The sequence below is a fragment of the Porites lutea genome, chromosome 7 (assembly GCF_958299795.1).
Source record: "Porites lutea chromosome 7, jaPorLute2.1, whole genome shotgun sequence".
Taxonomy (NCBI): domain Eukaryota; kingdom Metazoa; phylum Cnidaria; class Anthozoa; order Scleractinia; family Poritidae; genus Porites; species Porites lutea.
In genome coordinates, this window is record NC_133207.1 from 30,429,653 (window position 1) to 30,445,238 (window position 15,586).

Genomic DNA, 15,586 nt, shown 5'->3' on the forward strand with positions numbered 1-15,586 from the left:
ACAAAGCGTAATTTGCATGCTAAAAAAAGAAAAAAAGTAAACATGGCGACTATTATTTCAGAAGCGGAAGTCACAGCGGCTATAGAGGAGGCGTTAGCTGAAGATTTTGGCGACATGGAGGACTCAAACGCTGATGAAACGCCTACTGAAACAAAAATTGAAACGATGCGGTTTTCTTTCGAGCCAAGAAACAAGTATGTTACTGAAGTTAAGGACATGAATGAGTACGTTTTGTCGTACTTTGAGTCGATGAACCACATGAGTAAGAGAATCATAACAGAACAACGCGAACTTATGGCTGAACATGGCAGTAGATGGAATCAGTTAAGCCCAGAAGAACAAGACAAGTTAATAGATAATCGAATGCTCGACCCTAAAGTTAGAAAACATTACTACGTTGATGGAACTTTCTCAACAAGAAAGCCCGACTGGTTTCCTGTCTTGAGGTTGGCCCATGGAGTCTCGGGGTCGGAAAATAGTTTTAACCCGCGCGACAGTATAGCATCTGTCACGGTAAGATTTTATGCCCTTTGTGCTTAGCAATCAAATTTATTTTCCTTCAAATTGATTTTCTGAGTAAGTTTTGGGTTCGAAACATTATCTTCGCATTTCAACGCATCTTTGAGGGCATATTTGAATCGAATTCTTGGCAAATTACGCGTTTGGAAGCACAACATGTCACACTATTTTTTTTTAATGCGAGCGGGCTCATGACGTCTACCTGATAGCCATTGATAGTAAAAGCATTGGGTGTGGTGGATTAAGATCATTTTATGTAGATTTTAACATACACCACACCTCGGAAATGGAGCTAATTCTTAAAAGAAATTAGAGGAAAAGCTAGAAGAGCATGTTCTAGTTTTTGCCCTAATAATTATACTACCCTGGCAGTAAATATTGTAAAATCACAATATGAAAACTACATTGTGAATATTTATGGGTCGTGGATTTCCCTTCCATCTTAAGGCTGAGAGAGAATCAGTTGTTGTCACTTTTTTTGGAGAGTGCTACTAACAGGAAAATTCAACGTTACAACATGGCAGTCAAATATCTTACTTTTATCACTCCAAAGGCACATACATGTCACGCATGAATGCGTCCTGGACTTGACTAACATACTTGATCCCGTTTCTATGGAGAAAAGTTGTCCCAGGTGAAGGGGTCACCCTGGAAGCTACCAGTGGGCAAGCTAGCTTTTCATACATTTCCTTAAACAAAATGGGGCGAACCATTTACATGAGAAACAAAAAGTTGGCACCCCTAGGAGGGTGACTCGCCTAGCTGGGTCATCCTTTTGTGAAGGTAGGGTTCCCCTTGTGGTTGGGCCAACAATTTTATCCAAATAAACACTTTGGCTCACCCAGCCAGGCCAACTCAGACAAGTTGAGACAATCAGTGCATGTGTGAGTGCTGCCCAAGGACTGGTGGCTCGGGCAAAGGGATCAACTTTTTTCTCAATGATGTGACTGTCGTAGGTAAAAATCCATTCTTAAACTGGCTAAACCAGTATTCAAGCGATTAGCAGGCCCTGCGAAAAATTTTTCTTTTAATTAAGAAAAGAAAACAAATCTAACCAAGTCACCATTCTAGCTGGACAAACCAGAAAAGATGTCAGACACATATCATGTTCACTTATAAATAATTCTTTAATTATTGCTTAGCAAATCTTCTGCTACCAAGTGATAGTCTTTGATGCTTGTTCTATCCGGTAATCATGCATGTCCGACTGCAGGTGGGATTATTCATTGGATGGCAAATTTTTGGTTGGACATTGTCTGATGACCAACTGTTATTTGCATCTCTGTATTAGAGTTAGCTTTATGCTAGGATTCTTACCTTAGTAGACCACCTTGTAGGTTGAATACTTGTTTAACCATAGAAGAGATTCTACCAATCACATACCCACTAATGTCAGTATAGTGTAATCTAATAAATTAAAGATTATTTTCCTTTTCACTGAAATTAGGAAAAACCTATTTTGCATAAATATTTTTTTCAACAGACTAATGTTGCAAATTGCATGTGTATAGAAAAGTGCGTTCAAAGTAATAACATGATATTGAGTAATACTTAATTAGCTTAGACTTTACAAATCTCACAGAAACAATTTCCTTTCCCCTTTTCTCTTTTTGGTTTTTCTCTTTTTTGGTTTAAACAAGGAGGCAACATGGTAGAGTGGTCAGCGCATTGAACCCGCAATCCAGCAGTCCCGGGTTCGAGTCCCGCTCTGGCCACTTGCTGGATTTGTACTCGGTCATCCTGAGTTCAAATTCTCGGCCACGCTTGTAAATAGCCAACTGGTTGCCTCCTGTCAGTTGGGGTTTTTAATCCTGTTATGTTGTATTTGAATTATTATTTGTTTCTAAATATTTGAGTGGAGTGCCTGTAAACTAGCTGGATATTAAGCAAATTGCACTTTCCACTGTAAACAGGCCTTTAAACCTTTTAAAACCTTTTTCTTTATAGGAGATGCATTCAAAAGACCAGTTCTCATCTCCTTGGTCTTGGGAGACAAAAGTAAGTGGTTGGAGTATCTCAGGAATTTCTTTTTGTTGATATACTTGTATTACTAAAGAATAATGAAGCCCTCTTAGGGGGAGGGGGGAAGGGTACGTACAGGGTTTTCAATAAGATTTCAAGTAGGTGGCAAAAGCTTTGGAATAGGTGGGGAAGGAAAACCTGGCAATAAAGGCACGACTTTCTGGAAAAACTTTGAAATCTGGGCCTCTTGGGATGCATTTCCAGCATTCTGAAGCAAAAATGAGAGTGTTTGAACAGAACATATACATCATTAAGTTGCCGCTTTTTTATTCATTGACGGCACATGAATACTTTATTTAAACTGGGGTAATTTCCAAAGAATAGTAGGCGGTGAGTTCACGTGAAATAGCGGGCGAATTTCGCTGGCCACCGGCTCTTATTGAATACCCTGATGTATGCCCCTAGTCGGAATTTCAATAGTGGTCATTCAGTGAGTTGAAGAGCAGGCCGTGTTGCTGTTGGAGTTTTACCATTGTATTTGTGATTTTTGTCTTCTCTGTCGCAGTTTCAACCCAACTTCGCGTTGTTTGTCACCATTTCGTCTAGTCTTACGTCACTGTTTTAAGGCCACGTGGCTTGTCAGAATTTAACCCTGACAGGGCCTCAGTAATAACAGCAAGGTTTACTCAAGTCACAGTAGAATATATGTGTTTTGGCTGAAACCATTGCACTGACAAGTACAAAATCAGGGGCAGGTCCAGGATTTTTCTTATGACAGGGTGCAGCACCAAGGAATGGTGTAACTGACTGGTGATGAAAACAAATTTTAATACAGAATACCAGTTGTATTAGAAATCCGCAGGTCACCCTAAGGGGGGGGGGTTCACACATCCTGCACACCCCCCTAGATCTGCCCCTGAAAATGTCATATTAACCCACATTCCCCTCAAGGCTTTTCATGTAAATTACAAGTACACAGTATATGGTAGACTTTGCCAGACTCCTTACCTTGGTAAATCATCTGAAGTAATAGGTTAACAAGGCCCCCAATGTGGATGTTGATAGATAATATTCAAAGGGTGGTCACCTCCATTGGTTTGTTGCATCCTTAGTGAGTGCTTCAGTGCATCATGGTTTTCTGAGTGTGACAGTTTAGAGCTGAAGGTCTTATCACTAATCTCAACCTTTTTTAGAGTCAACAAGACCTCTCTTTGTTGGAAGAAGGAGAACTTGAGCAACACTTGAAAAATGCCCTAGAAGCTGACGCTGAGGAAATAAGCACATTGGCTTCTGCTGAGTTTAAAAGGCGAGCACTGAATGACGTTGACACAAGGTCTAAGGACACAAGTCAGAGTGGCAGCTTTCCTGGATCAGAACCATTATCTAGGAAAGAATTCATGTTTGATGGTGTTAAGCACAGTCCAGCTAGTAGCATGCAGGGGAGTAAAGGAAGTTTGTCATCATCATCATCATTACCAAAAGGCAGCAAGGCAAGTCTTGTATCAACCACACCTCCAAAGGGTAGTAAATCCAACCTTGTATCGACAATAACTCCCAAGGGAAGTAACTCAAATCTTGCATCATCAACACCTCTCAAAGGAAGCAAAAAAAATCTTGTCTCAGACACCCCTCTGACTGGAAGTGCTGTTAAAGTCAATGTTTCATCAGAGACACAGCCGTGGGAGAGCAGTGCAAGTTTTTCGACACAACTAGCTAGTGAACCATCATCTCAAAGGGAGGACATTGGCCTTCAAGAACTCAACAAGTCTTCAACTGTGTCTAGTGTAAGTATTTTATAACAAGGGGAAACTCTCAGAGCATTACCTTAATAATGTTACAGTGTGCATTTGAATAGATCCCAGCTTGACTAAAAACAGTAGCACTAACCTACAAATTAGTTTACCTCCTTCCAGATACTATTCTTAACCCTCTTATGTTTAATTAATTTTAAGGTTTTTGTTTCATTTATTAAGCCCCTTTTGAGGAGAGGATGATTACTGTAAATCCACTATTAAGCCCCTCCCCCTCGGGGGGCCTTATTTATTTCAAGCCCATTTGAGGGGGGACTTATAGAGACGGGGGGATTATTTTAGAGGGGGGGCTTATTTAATTTAGAAAAGACAATGGTATCAGTTCTCCATAGAGAACTAGAATACGGAGAGGAAAAGCTCAAGTACAAGATGTTTTAGGTCGTGCAGCCGAGGATCAGAATCACATATGAACTTCCAGTTGGTAAATAAACCATCCCAGATCAGTCCACACAAAGTTTTACAATCATGATTGATTAATACAGTCTTTCATATATTAGTTAAGAATAATTAGGGGGGAGGGGGGGGGGGTTAATAGGGAGGGGGGGCTTATTAACTTTCTTCTCCTGAGAAGGGGGGGCTTGTTAGAGGGGGGGGCTTAATAGAGGATTTGGAGTAAGTATTAAATTTTATTTAAGGTACTTATTAAAGCTAGGCCCAAGGGACTAGCAAAATAAATATGCTCGCTTTAAAGAGGTTTTGTTATATCGAGGTTCTTTTTCATATATTGCACTACTCTTGGAACAAAATAATAGTTCGTTATACCGAGGACAGCGTTATATAGAGGTTTCATTTTTATCATGATTCCACTGTACTTTACAATTAACAAAATCAGAGCCGATCATATACAGTCGAACCCCGCTATTTCGAAGTCCCAAGGGAAATGAAAAAAAATTTCGAAATAGCGGGGCTTCAAAATAACCGGGGAAGCGTAAAGGGGAAGGGTAAATCCAAGGGCATTCGATCTTCCTTCGAAATAGCGAGGTTCAACTGTACAAAAGTTTATAGTAATGAAAAGATTAATCAAAGTTAAGTGGTGACCAATTCTTCGCTTTGGACTCCACACAATTCTGAGAAACTGGTGAGCTACCCACCCCTCCCCTAGCCCAATTTTAACACTGACTTCTTACTCAAGACAAAATGCTGGATTGGGGGAGGAGTCGGTGGCTAGTTTTTCAGACTCTAAATTGATTTCTATTCACTTAAGGTAGACTTTTTCTAAAGCATAAGCAAAGGTTTTCTCTGAAATACCAGAATCTACTTTCTTTTCTTTCTTTCAGGAATTCAATGTTGACACAGCTTCTAATTCCAATGACTTGATGGCTTTTCTGCAGAATTGGTAGCCACCGTAATACAGTATCGTAATGAACTGTTCTGGAGTGCTAAGTGTGTTTTGGAAGTTCGTACAGTGTGTTACAACAAGCTATCACAAAATTTTGTGACTCTTTTCAATTAACTAACTGACTTTCCTGGCACGTTCAAAAACACAAACCCCAAAATTAAGCTGTGAGAGTCTCTCTCCCGCGATTATTTTTAAAGGAGGGGTTGTCTGTGCGCAGGTTACTGTCCCAGAGTGGCAATGCTACTGTGCTAGCATTTTATGAGCACGTTAGATGCCCCTCCTCTACCAGTGAATGGTTTGAACCCAGAAGTCATTTCATAAGTAGTTTGAATATGATCACCCAGGTGGGTGTAGTCCTTAACCCTTTAAACCCCAAGATCAAAATTTGAATTCTCATTTGTTGCCCCTATTCGTTTCCTACAGAAGTTGTGGGGAGAAGTTGATAAAATATCAAGCAAATTCATCTTGTGTGATCATGTCCGTAGTTCTCATGACCACTCTGTTTTACAAAGCATTGATATTACAAGGAGAAATTTGATGCTGATCACTCAAAATGACTGTTATGGACAGTGACTAACGTTTCGACAACCAGTACGGTAGTCATCTTCAGAAATCTTAAAGAGAACCTCAAATGTTCAAAATGAAAGTCAAAATTTCAAAGTCGTTTTTTTTCCATCAGGCGAAAAAAATAAATTCCATTGGTCTCCAAAATGATGCAAAGAACCATGATACGCCTTTTATTTGGTCAAAATTGATACAGCACGAAACGACGTTAATTCTTGGTTGTTATAATAGTAGGCAACTGAAAAACGTTACTTCAGAGTTATTGTAGCAGTTTGATATTCGTATTCAGTTTTCTGACTCATTTACGGCTCTTTAGAAAAATTAAAATTTAGCATTTATTCCTGCAGGTTTACTTAAGACGACGACTCTTACTTAAGACGATACCCATTTCCCATCTTCGTTATCCATGGATGTTTTACCCCGCGTTAGGATACCGTAAAATTCCGAAAATAAGGCCCTCCATTTATAAGCCCCCAAAAATCACAACGCAAAAAACCCTCCGTTAAATTGCCCCTCCGAATTTGGAATTTGCCCTCGAATACAAAGTAAAACAAAGCAAAAATGGTGAATTTCCTTTCCACTACAAGCTAGCTCAGTCAATTTTGAAACGCAAATTTCCCTCCAAAAATAAGCCCCTCAAAAAGGGCCTTTAAAAAATATAAGCCTCGCGGCTTATTTTCGGAATTTTACGGTATCCTATTTAAGTAAAATTTGGCCATTATTATTTCATTTCTCTGTTGCTTTTTGTATAATAAATGACAATGCCGCTTTACTGAGTAAATATAAAAAATGCCTTTATTTATCATGTCTTTTTGTTAAATAAAATTCGTAAACGGTTAAGATCAAAAACTCTGAATATCTCTTTTAATACTTTGTCATACTTCTCATAATATTAATGTTGAATTTGTTGATTAAATCAAATATTAGTAATTTACAGAATCCATTGCAAAATTTACGAAACTGCTGTCAGCGGGATCTTTCTACAAAAAGGTTATTATTATGTACAACTAATGCGTGGTAAAAGTGTTAAATATAGTACAGGCCCACGGTGTTGATAAACTGCGAGCATGCTCTCCATAAATTCGAGTTTCAAACTCGCGCAAGACTTTTCACGATTTTTCCCAAGTGGAGAGTTTGCTCGCAGAGTGTCGTTTTGAAACCGAAGGTAGTTCTCGAATACGAATGAGAAATTTTGCGGAAATGATCCTTAGAAAAGACAACAAGAACTTCTATCCTGATAGCAGGCGTAGCGCGTTTCCTGCGTCGAGCAAGCTCTGCTTGGAAATCGAGAGAGTCCAAGTTTACGCGGGAGTTAAGATAGGCGCGTGAGTCCACAATTCGCGCGATTTACAAATGTAGGACTAGCTCAATGTCTAGTATAAGTAACAAGAACTTAACGGTCTCTCGTTGTTAACGTTGAGTCATAGTCATAATTTTCACACGAGTTCAACACAGGTTTTTTTTTTCTTTCTCTCTTTTTGAGGCGTCCTTCTGTGGACCTTTTACCCGTGCGAAAGCTCAGAATTTAAAAGTTGAGTTTTGCAACCACAAGCAACGAAAAAAGCGTAAAAAAACTAGGCTGGAAAATTCCCGAGCTAGAGTGCACACAAGTTTGTGTGCAGGCGCATCTTTGCGTCGCGTTAACCGCTGCTTCAGTGGGTTTTGGAACGTCCATGTTGTCCTTTTCACATCGCATCCACTTCAAGGCGATGCTCTGTGGGTAGTCAGCCTCTACACGAACGTTAAAATCGTCAAATCTATAATACTTTGGCCCCGCGAAGAAGTATGATTTTCCATTCCTCCATTTCATAGCTGCATCAATCCTTTGGGGAAGTCCTTTCCAAACGCTTATGCTTCTCGGATATCCATAATCGATTTTGTTTCCATAAAAACGCCAGTACTCGTCTCCTTTGAAGAAGTACGTTCGCCCGTTTCTTTCCCAGATAAAAGCAGCGTCCATATTTGCTAATTCCATTGGTAGTCCAAATTGTGTGATGGAGAGGCCGTTGCGTTCAACTATATAGTGCTTTCTTCCACTATAGTAGTAATACTGCCAAAACCTAGAAAAGTAGAAATACGTGTCAAAATAAGATTTTTCACTCGACTGAGCGTGCATTTTACAAAACTTTCCCCTCCGGCCCCAGCCTAGTCCCAAGACGTCTCGCCTCGGTCAATCCTGGCCCCGGTTGTTCAAACGCTGGGTAGCGCTATCCACTCGATAAATCACTATCTAGCGGATAAGTATTAGGAAAACTTATTGCACTATCCATTGGACAGTGATTTATCCGGTGGATAGCGCTATCCAGCCTTTGAACAACCGAGGCCTGGACTCTACCGTGAGCTGTAACGTCAACGAGAGGGACTCGCCTACTCTTTCATAGACTGCGCGCGCACAAAGGGGCAAGAGAAGCTGCCTAGGGGTCTAGGGCGGCTCCTGCGCTCCCTAAAAATGCCATGATACGTTTTTCTTAGTTTGAAAAACGCACCATCCATGCCGCTTAGCATCCTATATCCAAAAGATGCAGGAAAAAAAGTATGGTGTGATGAAATATATACCACACTGCTATATTTTGACACTAACGATACTTGTAGAACTGACTAGAACTTTTCCATCAAGTTTATTTTTTGAAGACACATTAGAAGGCCAAACGTGTGTAAATCACGCAACGGAAATTAGCGCCATTTATACTGTTTTTGTCTTTACACACATAAGACGCGTCTTATTGTTCCACGTATAAATGGTTCTGAGCTGGCTACCCTACAATTCTCTAGGGAAAATATGCAACCCTTGGCAAGTGCGGGAAATCTGCAACAGCAGCTAACACGTAAAAATATAGCCCCAAAGCGAGCGACAAAATAAAAGATACAAAGAGTATGTTACATTAGTTTTGCAAGTACTTTAGAAGTTCTTTACACGGATTAAAAACCGAATTACTCTCGGTCGCTCTCTTGTAAGGGAGTAGCAACTTTTGCTGGGTTAAAAAAAAACTTCAAGCTCTGGAATAATTTCATTTTCTAAGGGGAAACCTATACTTTTCTAGATCAACGACTAAAAAAGTGACTCACTTTGAACCACTGAAGAAAACCAGTCTACTAGCGCTTTTCTTGTAGGCGGCATCTATCTTGGTCGGAAGTTCCTTCCACAGGTCGGAAACCTTGTGAGGTCCACTTTCCAAACCCGCACCGGGATCTGACGATACAACCCAAAACTGTGTGCCTTTAAGCGCGTACGTTTTTCCATCTGGGGCGAGAAAAAATGTGTCGTAGGAATACATTGAGCACACATCCTTTTCCTCGGGGAGGGGAGGTTTAGTGGATGCCGGTTTGGTTGTAACGGAAGAATCTGTAGGCTGTGTCCTAACAGGTTTTCCTGAAAGAAAAAAGGAACAAGAGTTTTAACAAACAGAAATTAAGTAAAATATTGTACTTAATCTTCATTGCTAAATCATGATTTGAATCTGAGTTGGAAGAAGCTAAATGTCCTGAACGCAGGTCCCTTTCAAAGCAGATGGACATCTACGATGCTTCTATAATTTGGGAGCTGTCAGTTTACATGGATTCTTAACTGAGCGTCAAAAGTATTATTGGAAATATTGTTGCCTTTAATTCACGATTTGCTACCCTTAACCATTCACAAAACCACAAACAAGAATTAAACACGCACACTTTTCTCTACGCTTGACGATGACGAATTGGTTCATAGTAATGCCCACCTGCACCTACTTCGATTCAATTTTAGTAATGGTGAAGATAAGAAGGAAAGATCCACACGCTATCATGAACACGTCAGAATGCAAAAAAACGCTCACTTTAATATTGTCTCTACTACACTTCTGATTGGTTTAAACATCAAATTTTTAGTTCGAAATCTTCGCAAAGCAGCTTGTATATCAATTCCTTTGTATTCTATCCAGCTTCCTTAAAACAAAAACTCGTCTGAGTCTAAGAAACGCAGAAATCCTATGTGAGAAAAAAGTAAAATTGTAAACTTATCTTGGCTGTTATTTGCAACTCTTATGATTGGTCGAAATCTTTTAGCACAAAAAACACGCACACTTTAAAATTGGAGAGTTTAAATGAATTTTATTTCGTAAACTGCCTTTTTGTAGGTTTTTACATTCTCTATGTGAAAATGAAAACACTCCTATGTGAGGAAAACGTATTGCACCATAGCAAAAGAAGTTGCTTCCCGTCTTAACCGGATCACTTATGACGGCGAGACCTTGAACACAACCATTTTTATATAAAAATGTGTTTTATTTGCGTGTGAATGAATGAAGACTGACCAGAACTGTGCTACTTTTTGTGAAGCCTGAACACACAAAAACTGTTTAACTCACCATAGAGCGCTTGTATTCCTAGAGTATCATCAGAAGTAAGCTGAATATTAGCTTTATATCCCTTGTACCAAGGGTACATGATAGATTCCCTTACGTTGGAATGTTCCAGACCCAGGCTGTGTCCGAACTCATGAACCGCCACCCAGTCCAAATTGACACCGTAACGTGTCCCGGTAGTGAATCGCTCGTCATCGTCGAAATGAGCGTCACCCGAAAGACCTGAAGCGAAACCAAAAGGACATCAATTATTATCTAACCGAGATTAATAGCCAAAACTCTGTCTCGTGATGAGATATTCCAACCCTTCACTTCATCCAGGTCTGACCGAAATACTACTAAGAAGTAATATGTGCACCTTTTACCAATATGATTCGGATAACAAGAGTCAATGTGTCAAAAGTCAAACCTAAAATTGCTATTATGACGGTTTCTAATGAAGACTAGAAAGCTAACATAGCAATTTCGTCGGTTCCTTAAGTTTATGTGATTGCTACGCAATGTTCTTGGCCGAAACGTTCGCGTCTCTTTCTCAGCTAGTTAGAATGGAAGTAAAAACAACTACTTATGGAAGTGTTTTCCCGCGCTTGGCCTCTGCCGCATACATTTCCTTTAGTTTCTCATTGGTTGACGAAATTTACTTACGTTGTGATTGGCCGAAGTAACTTGCATTGGTTTTGGTCTTACAAAAACAGGGATTCATCTGCTATGATCTGATTTAGTTAGTCAGGTTGTATTTCTTGTAATTATTTTTGTGACTACGACTTGTTTTCATTATTTTCACACTACAGACTTCTTGGGTAGATAAACTTGGGGTTTAGCTAGCCTTCCAGCAGTCAGTCTATCAAAAATTGAAATTGAATTTAAAACTGTGTTCACCTAAATTGTTATGTGGATAGAAGGCGTGTGCTAAAGTTCCACCCTGTCCGTCAAACGGATAAGCGTCATTGTGGTATCCGCTTTCAAAACTTATGTGAATATCAACATCCTTGTCTGCCGAAGATCTATCTTCTTTGATTCTCAAGTTCGTCGCCCCGGACCACAAATCAAATGCTTGCTTGAAAATCTGCCGCTGTTTCTCTCGATCGCTGATGTCTGATGTGAAAGATTTGATTTTGTACGTCAATTCCTGTGAAAACAAAATACAAAGGAAAACTGAGTTTGTAAAAGAGTACGAGTCTAGCTTAGACTTCAAAAAGTGGGTTTTTCCTTTAAAATTGGTTTTTGGTTAGATTTTTGCGCGGTTTTCACCCACGCTCAAGGACGCTCCAGGACTTTAGTTAACCCCTCCCGCGTTCTTGATCTACGCAAAAATTCGCGGACTGTTTCGCAGTCTACGTCCCTTGTATTTGAGATACAGAAAGATTAAGAAAACGGCTGCAGGATATTGGATCTTAAAAATCCAAATCAGAATTTTCCAACGAGAAACACAAAGAGAAACATCCTAAGAGAAATCAGCGCTTGTAAATTGTTTTTCTTTTTTTCCGCAACACTGGATAGCCTGTATGCATCACCTTCTTTTTCCAATATGTCCCTTGCAAAGTGTAGCGTTTCTTTCTTCGCATGTTATCAGTCTTTCCAAAGTCCGCTACTCCACAACGGGACTTTGACATCTGGTCGAGCGTTGCTTGGTCTAGCTGACCGGTCTCTGGTAAACCGGCGAAGCGCTGAAGCATTTTGATGGCTTTTTCCAAGTCTTGTTGGGTTCTTAGATTCCCTGTTCTCGGGTCACTGGGTACTAAATATCCATATCTTGTTAACCAATCCTATTGCGTAAAGAAAATAAACAAGTAAATAAGTACCTGAATAAATGAATAAATAAATAAAATGAGAATAGTAAGAAAACTTTTTCAAAGGTAAACTTTCTTGCAGGTTCATTATCAGTCAGTCGCATCTAACACTTACATGAGGTAGTCACGATTTTTATTGATGACATCACTTTACGGAAAGAGGAAGGAAAACATATTTTGCTGATGTGACCGATCATCTTGAAAGTGACTGTCAATATTTTGGGAGAAAACTCAAATTTTTAAGACTCGCTCCTCTAAAATTTCTTATCATCGTCGAAATATAATGTTTACATAGGATTCTGAGATTTCCGAGCAGTATTCGCTCTTTAAGTCAATCATGTTAAAATGCCAGATCACGCTTTGGGCGCCCTGTTATTATGCGGTTTGGCGTTTCAGATGACATTTCAGTTTGTCTTTGCATATTCTTTGCTTTTCATTTTCCATTGAAAAAAAGATAATTTTAAAATAGTGCTATCACGGGAGACAGCGGGAGAAAAATGCAATGCATTCACATGTTTTCTGAAGTGAAAAAAAAGCAATACTACAGTTTGTGTAATATTGTCAGTATTTATCTAAGATTAACACTTTCACTCCAAAATAAAAACATATCATAAAGCATAATATCGGATCAATGCGTAAATCTATTAACGAAAGTGAAAAAAAAAAATCAAGAAACAAATAGAGGGAATTATAGCCTAGAATAGAAATATTTAGCCAACATCAGTCAAAAGCCAGAATTTTGTCTGTCCGGTGATCGATTGCGTTGAATTTACATTGTAAATTAAAATAATACAGTGAATGTATTAATAGCAATACGGTATTCATATTTTCAATATTACTCAGACTAATTGAAGAAGACAAAGAGATAACGTCAAAATGTTTCTCGCTCCGGAAAAATTTCTCTACTCTGAGACCGTATTTTGTCATTATTTATTTAGCGTTATAGTTTTTATGCGTATTGTGAAATTCTAAGATGTTTACATATAGAAAACCAAAGGAAACTCGTAAGCGCTGTTGGAAAAGGTCTTAAAGGTCACCAGTTCCCACCACTTGTGCACCGTGAAGGCACGCATCTTACGCAGCAGTGTCATGAACACTACACGACTTCCTATGTGTTACGAAACTTTAACATTTAAGGTTTTTTGCCCACGCTTTTCTGGCTCTGCCCTCTTGGCTAGCTTGGAGAAAGATGCTGCTCAACCGTGACGTCACACATGAGCTAACGCCGTTCATGCTAGATCAGCCTCGATCGAGAGTTGAGGAATGCCGTAACTGTTATTCTGGCTTACAACGTTTGTTGTACTAACTTATTTTTAATTAGTGTGCACCTATCCATGGCAAAGACGTGACTGCCTTTGATAGCAGTATACAAAATTTCTGTCTGATTCTTGAACCGGTGCGCGGGGTCATAGACAATTGTGCTTCATGACAAACATTTTCTGAATAAATAATAAAAATGACCACAGCTACATTGATAAGAGAAGTGAAATATTACTTACAACTCCTCCTGCGACAAGTTTTGAGCTTACTGGACTACTCTCAGTGGGTTTATGTAGACAAATCAAGCAGCAAACTACGAAGACAAATCGAGTCGCAAAGCCAACAAGAATCTCCATTGGCGTTAATGTCTGCAAATTCTTCTTGTTTGCGACAGGAAATGATCAATGAAATCTTTCTTAACGATCGTCCCGGTTGGTGTTTTGAGGACAGCCGCTTTTTCTGGTCTTTCGTGAAATTTGCTCTTCGGTCTCAGTTTGTTAGGGACGTGGTGATAATAAGCGTGATCTCTCACTTTGCAAGTAGCGATCCGTGCAAACTATTCTTCCTCTCAACTGAACCTCTCCACAAACAACGATCAGTAAAGGGTCGGCTTTCCAGTGTAGAAGCGGGGATTTTATAGGCGATTGAACGTGACAAGAACGGCTTCCGTTATCCAATATCATTTACATATTTGGTAAGATAAGCTTGGCAGGTTTTAGTGAAGAAGAGATCACATGACATTTTACTCACCCCACGTACGTACTTATCGTGCGTTGATGACAGATCGTCTTGGCACCGATCTTGGCACCCGTCTGAGAAAATGACCCTCTTACAGCAGTGAAAGTCTGTCAAACTGATCAATTTGACGGTTAAAAAATTTTAATTTGCCAGCTGCAATTGTCCAAGAAAAAGGGCCCATTCCATTTCCAAAGATGCAAGATGACGTGGTCTTGTATTTACGGCGTTTCATAATTGATCCCAAAAATTGCTCATGTGTCCTCATGTGTCCGTCAGTCCCGCCAAATTACCTGTTTCCAGACTTTCACCATATTAAAAATTACCAGATATTTGTTTTCTGGGTATACAGGGAGACAAAACCTTCTTAGCAGACTGAGTAGATGTTTCTCTCGTGAAAAAAACAAAACAAAACAAAACAAAACCGGGTTGATCTTTATTGGAGTCCCGTGACTCTGTACTCGAAGACTGGGCGAGTCAGTTAACATTTTTAATCATCCATGTACCACAAATTATCGTTCATGATCGATGAAGGAGATATGTACCTTAATTCGTGAAAGTTTGCAAGTGAAATATTATTACATATTTATTCTGTCTTCTCAATTATGTCTGCAACACGGTGTGATAATATTTTTGGAGAAAGAACTGCGCCTATCACCGCGACCGAAGATAAGTCAGATAATACCCCCTGTACAGTATACCTTCATTTGCCTAGAAGCCTGGGCCTAGAAGACGTCGTTTAGTGAATGAGGTAAATGACGAAGACATTAAATGTTAACACAAAGAAGCAACAAAGAAGTAACACAAAATAACCTTTTTCTAATGGGTTCTAGAAGAAATGGCCTTTTGTAAGTGTGGGTGGCTCTGCTTTTTTACGTGACACCTACGCAGATCTTGGCGCACAACAATGGATTCTATGCCCGGAAGTATGTCTTGGAGTATGGTGACGTCAAAGGTCATGATAATGTTCAGCTTCACTGCTTTTTTTTCAAATATGACCTAATTTGTTTCAAAATAATGTTATTAAAAGGAGAAAATCTACACTTACCTGTACCGAATTGCAAGTATTAGTCTAATAGGCAGGAGCCGATGGTTTGGGCTGGATTTACCACCCTCTGTGATCAGTTTTCGGGAAAGACCTGGCTATAAAGGACAGACCCAGGAGACCCGTATGAAAATATACCCTGTTTAGGACAGACTCTTGCGGTAATTATATACTCCTTTTAGGACAGAGAGGGCACAAACCATACCCAATCCAGCGGCATATTC

The 15,586-nt window shown here is 39.6% G+C and overlaps 2 protein-coding genes across 2 annotated transcripts; one reads left to right on the forward strand and one right to left on the reverse strand.

The window, feature by feature from the left end:
* The first annotated feature begins 37 nt into the window (after positions 1–37).
* LOC140943085 (uncharacterized) lies at positions 38–6,827 on the forward strand. Its single transcript, XM_073392143.1, has 4 exons — positions 38–513; positions 2,467–2,517; positions 3,675–4,265; positions 5,570–6,827. The coding sequence occupies exons 1-4, from the start codon at positions 43–45 to the stop codon at positions 5,630–5,632; spliced, it is 1,176 nt and encodes a 391-aa protein (XP_073248244.1). The 5' UTR covers positions 38–42; the 3' UTR covers positions 5,633–6,827.
* Positions 6,828–7,670: 843 nt separating this feature from the next.
* Positions 7,671–14,217, reverse strand: LOC140943072 (matrix metalloproteinase-25-like). Its single transcript, XM_073392126.1, has 6 exons — positions 13,822–14,217; positions 12,047–12,298; positions 11,412–11,661; positions 10,536–10,754; positions 9,262–9,565; positions 7,671–8,255 (listed from the first exon to the last, which is right to left on the reverse strand). The coding sequence occupies exons 1-6, from the start codon at positions 13,936–13,938 to the stop codon at positions 7,721–7,723; spliced, it is 1,677 nt and encodes a 558-aa protein (XP_073248227.1). The 5' UTR covers positions 13,939–14,217; the 3' UTR covers positions 7,671–7,720.
* Between the last annotated feature and the right edge of the window lie 1,369 nt (positions 14,218–15,586).

Bases quoted from the DNA above. Each gene is read 5' to 3' on its own strand.
- LOC140943072 (XM_073392126.1), bottom strand. From the start codon at position 13,938: ATGGAGATTCTTGTTGGCTTTGCGACTCGATTTGTCTTCGTAGTTTGC. The intron at 11,662-12,046 runs GTGATGCATACA...TTGTTTTCACAG, and splicing joins GGACATATTGGAAAAAGAAG to GAATTGACGTACAAAATCAA. The intron at 9,566-10,535 runs GTGAGTTAAACA...TTTTTCTTTCAG, and splicing joins AGGAATACAAGCGCTCTATG to GAAAACCTGTTAGGACACAG.
- LOC140943085 (XM_073392143.1), top strand. From the start codon at position 43: ATGGCGACTATTATTTCAGAAGCGGAAGTCACAGCGGCTATAGAGGAG. The intron at 514-2,466 runs GTAAGATTTTAT...TTTTCTTTATAG, and splicing joins ACAGTATAGCATCTGTCACG to GAGATGCATTCAAAAGACCA. The intron at 2,518-3,674 runs GTAAGTGGTTGG...AACCTTTTTTAG, and splicing joins CTTGGTCTTGGGAGACAAAA to AGTCAACAAGACCTCTCTTT.